Below are 13,810 nucleotides of genomic sequence, written 5' to 3' on the forward strand. Positions count from 1 at the left end.
TTATGAATCGTTTTCAAATAAACGCTAGATTATCGATAGTATATGTGTACGCATGCACGCTTGTGGCGTGCGCTGAAAATCGCTTCTCCTATTTCTGACGGTGCGCACAGTCAAACAGCGATATCACATAATCACATAAAAGCTTATATATCCGTGAAAACGAGTCTGATTATCCTTAGACTTGTAACATAGATTCCCTACCTGAGATCAGATGGTATCCAAATGGATTATTCTAATTCCTGATCGCCATTCGAAAAAATCTATCTTTTTATTGATTCACCGTGTATACAGTAAAACACATATTCCCCACGGCTCCGAGAGTCCAGAATGAAGCTGGTAGATGCCGGCTGCGTGAGTGAGAAGTAAAATGTGGAGTGCAGGTTTTTTTTTCTCATTCATTTGCATTGAGTTCAATCCAAAAGGTTGAATTACCACCTGGGAGACGATAGGGGTCGCTTTTTTCACATCTGAGCGCCTGAGGTAGCTGAATTGCCAACGGTAGACATGGTTGATTAAATATGATTTCAGATCGCTAAAAAAGAAAAAGAAAAAAAAATACAAGAATTCTCGTGAGTGGGCATTCAACCCGCAGGGGGTAAACCCGAGAAATCTCGGGCGTGGCATGCAAAGTGTTAAGCATTGGGCAAAAATTGGTCTATTTTTTGTTTAGTTTGTGATGATTTATTATACTTTATACTTATAGGACCAACTGTTGTCACTAACACATCCAACTGTTGTCACTAACACATCCGTTGTCACTAACACATCCAACTGTTCTCACTAACACATCCAACTGTTGTCACTAACACATCCAACTGTTCTCACTAACACATCCAACTGTTCTCACTAACACATCCAACTGTTGTCACTAACACATCCAACTGTTGTCACTAACACATCCAACTGTTGTCACTAACACATCCAACTGTTTATTATTTTTTTACCTACTTTCTTCATTCTTAGATGAAAAAATAAAGAAAAACTTACCTCCTATAGGGTAAAAAAACGTTTACCTCCTATAGGGCAAAGACAACGTTTTTTTTTTTTTATTTTTTTACCTACTTTCTATAGAAATAGAAAGTAGGTTAAAAAAAAAGTTGTCTTTGCCCTATAGGCGGTAAATGTTTTTTTTACCCTATAGGAGGTAAGTTTTTCTTTATTTTTTCATCTAAGAATGAAGAAAGTAGGTACAAAAATAATAAAAAGTTGGATGTGTTAGTGAGAACACGTTTTTTTACCCTATAGGAGGTACTTTCTTTTTTAACCAACTTACTATAGAAGCAGCTGGGAGCTGTGCTGTTTTAAGTGAGCATGGATTATTGAATTGATTGATTGATTACAAATTTTATTAATGTCCGCCTTGTTTCCAACTGGTTAAGCTTAGGCCCTCTTTCGAAGTCGCCCTCTTTAGAAGTTAACCAGTTGGAAACAAGGTGGACATTAATAAAATTTGCAATCAATCAATCAATTCAATAACCCACGCTCACTTAAAACAGCGCACCTCCCAGCTGCTTCTATATAAAGTAGGTTACAAAAAATTGCAATCAATCAACCAATTCGTGCAATATTTATTTTGTTCCACAATGACTCATGACCCACCAATTACATAATCCAACATTGTGTAAGAAACTAACACATTCGCCGTGACAGAATCGGTTTTGATTTAGTCGTTATGACCCTTTCAACATATCCATTCGTAAGGTTATTGTCCGCCATCTTGTTTTTTCCTAAAAAGTCTAAACTGGCGGATTGATTTGTAATTCTGTTTGTGGGCGGGTTCTAGGACCACGAGCGGGGGTTATGACAAATACCCACGTGTAACTTGACTGTTTCAGCCAATCAGAATCGAGAAATTTGCATGCCATTGTATAATTTGACTTCACACACCAACAGCGGAGGCGACCGTGCGAGGTGCCAACCTGCTCATCAGGAGCAATTAGGGGTTAAGTGTCTTGCTCAAGGACACTTCGACACGCTGCCCGGGAGGAGCGGGAATCAAACTGGGAACCTCCAGATTACCAGACGACTGCTCTACCTCCCTCGGAAACTGTCTGCCCCAGTTGTTGATGTTTTAACAGCTATTGTTTGCTCTGTGTTCTCTGTCCAGGGGAGACGATGTCTACAAAATTCTTCAGGAGGTCAACCGCCAGACTGGACTGAAAAGAACCTACTGGGCTAACCCTAAGCAAATAACCCCCCAGCTGACCACACAGGCCCCAGAGTTCTCCAGCACCATGACCAAAGCACTGGTCTTCCCTCCCCCCTCTGCCCCCCCTCCCCTCTGACCCCCCTCCCCCCTCTGACCCCCCGCCTCTCTCTGCCTCCCCCCCTGTGACGCATTACACATGTTCTGTTTTATGATTTGGTTTGTATAAAAAGAATTGTGGTGCCATAGATAACAGTAAGATGTATTGTGAGGGATAAATCCATGGATTTGTAAGAGTCCATCTGACATTTGGGTAAACAAAAGTTGTTCCTATAATGTAAAAGTATTTGTCTCTATATTTTTACAAAGTTAGATTTTTTAACATACTTAAAGGTGCTATAGATAATAAAATAATTAAGTATTGCTTCCCCCAAAAAAACAATTATTGATTAATGACTTCATCATAAAGATCATAAAAAAAATTTGGTGGGTCCAAAATTAATGTTGTTGTTTACATGTTGTGTGCTCCCTACTTCCCATTTCCCCACATGGAACACCAGACATACCTTTATACATGAGCTTGATTGTAATCATGTACACACTTTTCAAAATGGATTAACTGTGGGGTTCCACAAGGAAGCTGCCTAGGGCCTTTGTTATACTCCATCTTTACTAATGATTTGCCGTTGGGTGTAAAACATGTTAGAACAATTATGTATGCTGATGACACAACATTATACAGTGCAGCTACATCTGAGAAAGCTGTAACTGACACCTTAAACAGGGCCTTAACAGACATTTCTGAATGGATTGAGTGTCAATAAATTTTATATTATCATTAAAAAGGTGAAGAGTAGTTTTTATGACTAGGAAATGTTCTGCTTTCATCACTCCCTCCATAACGAAATCAGTTATTCATTCTTTGGTTCTGTCTCACTTAGAATACTGCCCTGTTATCTGGTCATCAGCTACAAAATCTGATTTGAAAAAGTTGCAGATTGCTCAGAATAAAGCGGCTCGTCTGGCACCAGGCTGGTCATACAGGACAAGTATTGGTTTTATGCATGAACATCTGGCATGGCTGATGGTTGAAAATAAATGATCGCTGAGTCTTCTAATGCTACTGCGGAACATTATCAGCACTGGTAAGCCATCTAGCTTGGCTCATCAGTTACAAATGACTTCTGAACACGGTTACAACACTAGAGGGGCCGCTTCTGGTAACATCAGAACAAAAACCGCACCAAAATCTAATGTTCTCAAACTCACTGGCATAGGTCAATAGTACTCTGGAATGCTCTGCCGAAAAACATCTTATCTACAATAAAACAGGCGAAATAGTTGGTATGTATGTACATATACGTGTAATAAAACAAAAATATGTACATGCAACTGGGGTACATACAGTAAGAACATTTTTGAAAGATTGAAATAGAATAGACCTAAGAACAACAAAAGAGAAAGCATAGGGAAACTAGCAATAGTATGAGAATAGGATAAAGGCTAAATGGCAAGGCTCAGAGCTCAAAATATCAGAGTCATATTCCGTTTGCACATGAGTATGTATTCCATTCGGATCCATTTGATGTATGAGGGCGACGTAGAGAGGATCACATCATCGTGGTCATCACCACGAGACGTCCACCACCTTGGTCATCACCACGAGACGTCCACCACCTTGGTCATCACCACGATACGTCCACCACCTTGGTCATCACCACGAGACGTCCACCACCTTGGTCATCACCACGAGACGTCCACCACCTTGGTCATCACCACGAGACAATCATCCACCACCTTGGTCATCACCACGAGACGTCCACCACCTTGGTCATCACCACGAGACGTCCACCACCTTGGTCATCCCCACGAGACGTCCACCACCTTGGTCATCACCACGAGACGTCCACCACCTTGGTCATCACCACGAGACGTCCACCACCTTGGTCATCACCACGAGACGTCCACCACCTTGGTCATCACCACGAGACGTCCACCACCTTGGTCATCACCACGAGACGTCCACCACCTTGGTCATCACCACGAGACGTCCACCACCTTGGTCATCACCACGAGACGTCCACCACCTTGGTCATCACCACGAGACGTCCACCACCTTGGTCATCACCACGAGACGTCCACCACCTTGGTCATCACCACGAGACGTCCACCACCTTGGTCATCACCACGAGACGTCCACCACCTTGGTCATCACCACGAGACGTCCACCACCTTGGTCATCACCACGAGACGTCCACCACCTTGGTCATCACCACGAGACGTCCACCACCTTGGTCATCACCACGAGACGTCCACTCACAGAGAGACAGGGAGACGGGGACAGGCGTTTGTTTGTGATGGGCGGACATAGCAATAGATACATGTAGTAAGCATATATGTGAATAGAATAGATACACGTAGTAAGCATGTATGTGAATAGAATAGAATAATAGATACATGTAGTAAGCATATGTGAACAGAATAGAAGTACTTAACCCAGCAATGAACTAGAGTAGGCATGGTTTAGACGTTGTAGGTCAGACAGAAGACGGTATGAAGCTGATCCATGACCTCAATGGTGCTCAGGGGCGTCGTTCTAATATGGCACTCGCCATACCTTGGCAAATACATTTAAAAAAATAAAAGTTTTATTTTTTTATTTTATTTTTTATTCGAATGTTAACATTATGAACGAAGCTTCGAACTATTCGGTACAGCCCTAGCATGTTTTGATATTGTCAATTATCTCACTTTTACTATAGGTGACTTTTACTGTGACTAACTGAAATACGCCCCAAAAAAAAGGAAAATGGACATAGGGATGTTTTTTAATCAAAGGGCAGCAGAGACAAGTGATACAGGGACACAGGTAAGGTCTTACAATGGCTTAGTGATTATAACAGTGCAGTTCAGCATTCAGTAACCCATACTTTTTGTGAACGTGTTTTTGATACTACATTCTGTTGAACACACACCTCATAACCTCATAATGCATAATTCGTATGCAAAATGTGTATGCTTGTGTAGTCCTGCGTCATACCTAATTGTCATATAACTGAATTGTATAGAAACAACTCACCAAAAGTGACTATTGCACAACTGATATACCCCCCCCCCCCTTCACCCCCCCCCCTCCCTCCTCGCCATACCTTGCCTTTTACTGAAACGACGCCACTGATGGTGCTCATATAACATATGTGGGCGTAGAACAAACCGTGCACTTTTACAGCTGCACTTCTTCAAAGTACACGGGGTCTCACTCTTTACATTTACATTTACATTTAGTCATTTAGCTGACGCTTTTATCCAAAGCGACTTACAAGTTCTGTGCGACAAGACAGCAAGAAGGGTATAACTCTATCAGCTGAGTAACAATGTTCATCAAAGTGTTGCGTGTTACAGTGTAGGTTAGTTTATTAGGACAAGTGCATGACATTAAGGTTAGTCGGGGTTAGATTTTTTTTTTTTTTTTTTTTTTTTTTTATCATTTCAGATAATGGTTGAAGAAGTGAGTCTTTAGTCGACGGCGAAAGATTGGACGGGATTCGGCTGTCCTAACTGGGATGGGTAGTTCATTCCACTATTGTGGGGCAAGGACTGAGAATAGGCGGCTTCTCTTTGATGACCCTCCGGGAGCTTGGATAGGAGTAGATCTGAGGCGGCCAGAAGACGCAGAGCGTAGGGGTCTTGAGGGTGTGTAGTTAGAGACCATTGACCGGAGGTAGGCGGGAGCGGTTCCCTTTGCCGCACGGTATGCTAGGTCGAGGGCCTTGAAGCGGATACGTGCAGCAATGGGGAGCCAGTGCAGGTCCCTAAGAAGTGGGGTGACATGGGCTGACTTCGGTAGGTTTGAGATCAGGCGGGCCGCTGCATTTTGAATGAGTTGAAGAGGCTTGGTGGCAGTGGCCGGGAGGCCAGCTAGCAGTGCGTTGCAGTAGTCGAGGCGGGAGATGACTGTTGATTGGACGAGGAGTTGGGTGGCTTCTTTTGTCAGGAAGGGGCGTATCCTTCTGACGTTGCTCAGGAGGAATCTGCAGGTTCTGGTTGTCGCTGCGATGTGAGCAGAGAAGTTCAACTGGTCGTCGAGGACAACACCAAGGTTCTTGGCGGTCGGCGACGCGGTCACAGCTGCATTCTCGACTGTGATGGAGAGGTCGGTCAGGGGGGAGGATTTGGCCGGCAGGTGGAGCAATTCTGTTTTGCTTAGGTTCAGTTTGAGGTGGTTGGTCGTCATCCAGGCGGAGATGTCGGACAGACAGGCCGAGATCCGCTCAGAGACGTGGATATCTGAGGGAGGGAAGGAGAGGAAGAGTTGAGTATCATCGGCATAACAATGATATGAGAAGCCATGAGATGTGATAATGTTACCCAGTGATTTAGTGTAGAGGGAGAAGAGAAGGGGTCCTAGGACCGAGCCCTGGGGGACACCCGTCCGGAGGGGGCGGGTGGCCGACAGAGTCCCTCTCCATGACACTTGGTAGGAGCGGTCATTGAGGTATGATGTCAGCCATGTCAGCGCAGATCCAGCCACTCCCATTCCTGCGAGGGCCGCGAGGAGGATCTGATGGTTGACTGTGTCGAAGGCTGCAGATAGATCTAGGAGAATCAGGACAGAGGAGAGGCCTTTCGCTTTTGCTAAGTGAAGTGCCTCTGTGACCGCAATGAGGGCCGTTTCTGTGGAGTGGCCAGTCCGGAAGCCAGACTGATTGGGGTCTAGGAGGTCATTCTGTAAGAGATAAGCAGTAAGTTGGTTGGATACAGCACGTTCAAGTGTTTTAGAAAGGAAGGAGAGAAGAGAGACAGGGCGATAGTTGGCTATGACGGTGGGGTTCAGGGTTGGTTTTTTTATGAGGGGCGTGACTCTGGCTTGTTTTAGGGAGGTGGGGACCACCCCCGAGTTGAGTGAGGAGTTGATGGTTGCAGTTAGGAATGGGAGGATGTCCGGTGCTATGGTCTGGAGGAGTGGGGAGGGTAGCTGGTCCAGCTGGCATGTAGTCGGACGGTTCGACGTTACCAGTGTCAGGGTCTCGGCTTCTGTAATGGGAGAGAAAGATGACAGAGTGAAGGATGAGGTTCTCGATTCAGCGTTTGGAATGGGTGGGGGTTGGGAGAAGGAGCTGCGGATGTTCTCCACTTTTTCCTCAAAGAAGATCGCAAAGTCTTCGGCAGAAAAAGATGAGGGAGGAGGAGGTGGGGGGGGAGTGAGGAGGGAGGACATGGTAGCATGCAGTTTGCGAAGATTCTTGGCAGAGGCCTCGATCCTATGGTGAAAGAAAGAAGCTTTGGCATTAGTAATGGTTTTGGAGAATGTTAACAAGAGGTTGTGATATGTGTCGATGTCAGCAGTGAGGCGTGACTTTCTATACTTCCTCTCAGCCGCTCTCAGGACCTGTCTTTGTTCTCTCACTGCATCCGTCAGCCATGGACTGGGTGGGGAACGGCGGGCAGGTTTCTCAACGAGGGGACAGAGCTTGTCGAAGGAGGTTGCAAACTCTTGCAGCCACACTGCAGATCATCTTCAGGACAGGTGGATTGTGATCAGTGCCCGCCCGGTTACAGGTGTCCTTTTTCCATCCAAATTCCTCTGGCTTCATTGCAGGTGGCAGATTCTTATTGAGATTTCGCCAGAGGTATACGCTTGGAAGTGGGCCCTCTTAAAACTTTCAATGAACGCGTCCTTTGTTGGAGGTAGAGCAGCAGCTAGATTTGGTGAAGATGTCCTTTCCCATTCTCCCCCCCCCCCCCCCCCCCCCCAGACAAGTAGCCTTGTGTGTGTCATGTCCCGTGTTCTCCATTGTGCCATAACAGGCTGAGATGATGGCAGTGGCTTGGTCAAGGACTTGCTGGAATGGGGCATCCACAATGCCAATGGCTTTCAGGGCTTTGATGACGGAGCCTTTTCCCAACCCATAGTACGACGCTGCAGTGTCACATCCTGATAGGGCATGGGCTGGTAAAAAGGTGTTCGACACTTTGTTTCTGCTTGGCACGATGAGTGGTACATCCAGTCCTGCCTGACGGGTAATGGTGAAGAAGTAGGACAAACACATCTGTATCATCAGAAACCACTGTGATTTGATGGGCTTCTCTCCAGAACACCTCAGGAGGACTTGTTGGACGACGATGGTCTCAGCTTCTTCCTGCTGATTTTCTCTAGATCATATCGTGTCCGTCTCTCTTCCGTCTCGATGTCGATGCAACATGGGTCCTCACCTGTCAACACCAACTTGTGTGTGTTTGTGCTCTGTAGATGGAATAGCCTGTCTTTGCTCAGTTCTTCACACATGTAATTATTTCAGCTGTTTCTTGTCTTCTATGGATGAGAGGACAACTGTCTGGGCTGGTAGCTTGGTTGATAGGAGGAGATGATGCAAATCGGGCTACGGCTCCCGGACTAGTACTGAGGAAAGCTTCACTGAGCTGTTTGGTGAAGTGAGTACTGACTCTGGATTAGACAGTAAGAGCATTTCATCATCTATGAATGAATGAATGAATGAATGAATGAATGAATGAATGAATGAATGAATGAATGAATGAATGAATGAATGAATGAATGAATAGTTTATTTTTGAACATGTATTCTTTACATTCCTCTAAATAAATCATAATATCAAGCTTTGTCAAACAGAATAATCAGAATGAAAAAGAAATTATAAACAAAAAGTGAAGAGCAATGTAGTTAGTTGACATATTAAAAAAAGGAGTAGAGGAAAGCTAAGCTTATTGATCCCTACCCCCTTACATTTAAATGTTTTCCTCCATTAATTTTACTCGATATAACATAATTTAGGATAATACATTATATAATATACATTTATATATATATATGTATGTATATATATATATATATATATATATATATATATATATATATATATATATATATATATATATAGTACAACAAAAAGATTACTTGAGTCGCTTGACAGCAGTAAATACAACACTACATAACACAATATAACATAACTTCGTTTATCAACATTACTCATTTCTATATTTCTCTCATGTGTATTTTTTAAGCTGCTTTTTAAATTGTGCAATATGTTTACTCATTTTGATGTATTCAGGTATGTTATTCCACAACTTCACTCCACAAACAGATATGCACATGCTTTTCAGCGTAGTGTGTACCATTGGTTGTTTAAGATTCCCTCTCCCTCTTAAGTTATATTCTCCTCCCCTGTCTCTGAACCATCTTTGAATGTTGCCTGGGATTTATTTATATCTGGCTTTGTATACAATGAGAGCAGATTTGAAATCAACTAAGTCCATACATTTCAATGTTTGTAACATCATCTATGGTGTCTATCTTCCTGTCTGACTCTGGAGAAGATGGTGAGATAATTTCACCATCTATGGTGTATATCTTCTTGTCTGACTCTGGGGAAAACAATAAGATAATTTCATCATCTATGGTGTCTATCTTCTTGTCCGACTCTGGAGAAAACAATAAGATCATTTCATCATCTATGGTATCTATCTTCTTGTCCGACTCTGGAGAAAACAATAAGATAATTTCATCATCTATGGTATCTATCTTCTTGTCCGACTCTGGAGAAAACAATAAGATAATTTCATCATCTATGGTATCTATCTTCTTGTCCGACTCTGGAGAAAACAATAAGATAATTTCATCATCTATGGTATCTAGCTTCTTGTCCGACTCTGGAGAAAACAATAAGATAATTTCATCATCTATGGTATCTATCTTCTTGTCCAACTCTGGAGATGAGTCTTTGTCTCTGATGTTGGAGCTACGAGACCAGGGTCTTTGTCTAACTCTGTACGATATGTGTATTCTTACCGTATACATAATATGTATATAAATACGGTAAGAATAAACATATCAAACAGAGTTATATGGGTAAATATAAATAAATATATAAATGTATATATATGGTATATACAGTACTATTGTACATACTATCATGCAGCGTTATATGGGTTATATGCAGGTGTATAATTAAGTAGGTATATAGAAGGATTATATGCATGTATATTCAGACAGATATGGATATGTGGTAAGTATAAATATATCAATGTATATAAATAGTCATATATATAATATCCACATCTGTCTGTACATACCTGCATATAATCCTTGTTACATACCTGTACATACTATATCTATATCTGTACATATCCCTTACCTACTCGTACGCTGCCATCCAGTATGACTTACTACCATAGTGTCTTCATACCTGTATCACTGTACATATTAATACTACAACTCTGTACATACATCTGATTAGCACTATTACTCAGTAGTACTAATTCACATATTTTATATTCAGTTGAATCATCTATACATTGTATATTAGTATTGCACTTTACTGTTACATTTGCAGTCTGGTTGGATGCCAAACTTTATTTTGTTGTACTGTACTTGTGCTGCATGATGACAATACATTTGAATTTGAATCAAATCTAGTATAGTGGTCGTATCAGTGCACTTGCATGCTATGTCCTGCAGAGGGCAGTACAATATTACGTTTACAGTCTAGTAGCTCTCTGGGCATTTTATGTCATTGTTGACTGAGTGTTTGCGTAAAATAGAGCTGTTACTATTGTTACTGAGGATCTGTATTATTTCTGGAGCTTTCCTTTGCTAATCGGTGTTGCATAACCTTTCAGCAGCATGCACACACACACACACACACACACACACACACACACACACACACACACACACACACACACACACACACACACACACACACACACACACACACATATATTTATATACATATCTGTCTGAATATACCTGCATATAATCCTTGTTATATGTAGATACTATCTATATCTGTACATATCCCTTACCTACTCTTACTCTTACTCCTACTGCTGTCCTGTATGGCTGTATGACTTACTACCATAGTGTCTTTATACCTGTATCCAGTGGCGGCCGGTGTGAACTACATTTGGGTGGTCGCGGGCATCTGACCAAGCTGACCAAGCGAATACTGACTCATAACGTTACCAACGTTAAGTCGAGTTAATTGATTCATACTACACTAGTACACGTATGATCATCAATCCAATAATGAACACATATATATATATAGGCCTATCTTGTCATTTTAAACAAGTTACCATTCATTCATTCATCCATTATGCAATACCCACGTTGAGAGAGCGAGAGAGAGAGAGAGAGAGAGAGAGAGAGAGAGAGAGAGAGAGAGAGAGAGAGAGAGAGCGAGAGAGAAAGAGAGAGAGAGAGAGACAGAGAGAGAGAGAAAGACAGAGAGAGAGAGAGAGAGAGAGAGAGAGAGAGAGAGTGAGAGAGAGCGAGAGAGAGAGAGACAGAGAGAGACCGCATTAACTCATTAACTCACTGTTTAGTTGAAACGTGGTCCAGGAGGGCTTGATAAAGTGTATATGTCCACTGTCCCACAGTCCCAGACTGTTGTTGTCGATGTATATCCACTGTCCAGAGTGACTGCATCACAACACAACAGCATCGAGTAACTAACTAACTAACAGCCTAACCAGAAACTGACGTCGGCCACTCAGAGACGTTGTCTCCGAGAAATGCGGCTACGGAAAATACTGGCGTCGGCCAATCAGAGAGCGTCTCCGAGAAATGCGGCTACGGAAAGTATAGACGCTGCTTGCTTAGATGATAATAGATCGCTTAAAAAAGCGCCTGGCTTCCATCATAATACATCTTATTTAAACACATAGCGCGTTACGCACTGTTTGTCTGCGACGGATACAGCGATGAAACCAGTGCACGCCCAATGTAAGCGCTATTGCGTCTAGCCCGAGAGAAATGCGGCTACGGAAAGAATAGACGCCTATTGCGTCTAGCCCGAGAGAAATGCGGCTACGGAAAGGAGTCACTTCCTGTTAATGAAAACAATTATTTATATTTGATATATTAACGTTAAATTGTGCGTTGGAAACACAAACATACTTAAAATGAGTAAATATTAGAGCTGGGCCGTTAACGGCGTTAACGTGCTGCGTTAACGCTATACTAGTATCGCGCGATAATATAATGTCACATAGTTCAAGTTTGAAATGATTCTTTCTGTTTTGCTCCTGAGAGTGTGCTAGATACTGTACTGTACTGGTAATATTATGTATTTGTGTTAACTTCTAAATAAAACAACTTATTAAACACAAGTACATCTTATTGAACATTATTTTGATATTTCATTACCAATTATCATAGCAAAACAGCTTTTTCAAACAGTCTGTAATGCATTTTGGAAACGGGAGATGGGCTCATGGTGTAATGGGCCACCTGGCCTGAGAAACATAAGGAGGAAAGAAAAAGTAAGGACTTACTTCTGGTCATTATTTGGGTAGAACACACATATTTTGAATGCCTTCGGCAGGGTTTTTTTTTTTTTTTGAGCCATTTTAATCTAGATTAATCTAGATTAAATCCAGGATTGCAGATAGATTAATCTAGATTAAAAAAATTAATCTATGCCCACCTCTAGTAAATATTATTCATTTTAAACATGTTTATTTTATTTATAGCGTCTCGCGGGCAGGGGCGGTAGCGCCCGACGGTTGCCCCCCCCCCCCCGGACCCTTTCTTATTATTCCCATGTTTTGTGAAGATGGCGAAACACAACAAAAACAAAAAGAGTACAACTCTTAGCGGTGGATCACTCGGCTCGTGCGTCGATGAGGAACGCAGCTAGCTGCGAGAACTAATGTGAATTGCAGGACACATTGATCATCGACACTTCGAACGCACCTTGCGGCCCTGGGTTCCTCCCGGGGCCACGCCTGACTGAGGGTCGCTTTGCAATCAATCGGAAGCTCCGGCTTCCGCTGTTGGGGAGTCGCAGGCAGCGATGCCTTCATCCCCCTAAGTGCAGACGAGGCCTCTCTCCGTAGTCCTTTCCCCCCACGCCCCTTGTCGCTCTCTGAGTCGGCGTGTGGCTGCCGGTGAGACGTCAGTCTTTATCCAGCTGTCTACCGCCGTGCTCGTTAGTCGACTCGGGACCGGGGGATCGCGGCGCCGGTCACGAGACCTCAACCCATGCAGAACGCGAGCCTCCCCCCGCCCGGGGGAGCCGCACCCTTTACGTTCGACTACGACCTCAGATCAGACGAGACAACCCGCTGAATTTAAGCATATTACTAAGCGGAGGAAAAGAAACTAACCAGGATTCCCTCAGTAGCGGCGAGCGAAGAGGGAAGAGCCCAGCGCCGAATCCCCGCCCGCGGCGGGCGTGGGAAATGTGGCGTACAGAAGTCCGTTTACCCGGTAATCGGCCCCCGTCGCGCCGGGGTCTGGTCTTCTCGGAGTCGGGTTGTTTGTGAATGCAGCCCGAAGTGGGTGGTAAACTCCATCTAAGGCTAAATACCGGCCCGTCCGAGTGGTCGCGGGCCCGTCTAAACAAAGGTGAGTCCCGCGGTCTGCTCGCCCTGTGCGTTGAGTTCAAGTTTCAAGTTTCAAGTTTCTTTATTAGTTGACATGCAAAGATACAGAATACCTTCACATGGAATGCTTTTTTCTGTTATGCTCCTATGAGGATCATAGGACACTTGGATCATACACATACAGCTCATTACAGTAATATTCCACAATTATTACATTTTAGATAGTAATAATGGTACAGAGCCTTGAGACAAACATATGCATATTCACCACCGCAAACAGACTGGCAGCCGTCATAGGCAGCGCCATTTACGGAAGGA

General features: G+C 43.3%; 1 protein-coding gene across 1 annotated transcript in view; it reads left to right on the plus strand.

Moving 5' to 3' along the window:
- Positions 1–2,926, plus strand: part of LOC311232772 (caspase-8-like) — a gene marked incomplete at its 5' end in the record, with an annotated part of 19,830 nt that extends 16,904 nt beyond the window's left edge. Inside the window, one exon of the mRNA XM_084338351.1 lies at positions 2,108–2,926. Coding sequence (XP_084194477.1) covers positions 2,108–2,285 — 178 coding nt within the window. The 3' untranslated portion in view covers positions 2,286–2,926. The remainder of the gene's footprint in view (positions 1–2,107) is intronic.
- Between the last annotated feature and the right edge of the window lie 10,884 nt (positions 2,927–13,810).

The sequence above is a fragment of the Notolepis coatsorum genome (assembly GCF_963971535.1).
Source record: "Notolepis coatsorum genome assembly, contig: SUPER_7_unloc_7, whole genome shotgun sequence".
Lineage (NCBI taxonomy): Eukaryota > Metazoa > Chordata > Actinopteri > Aulopiformes > Paralepididae > Notolepis > Notolepis coatsorum.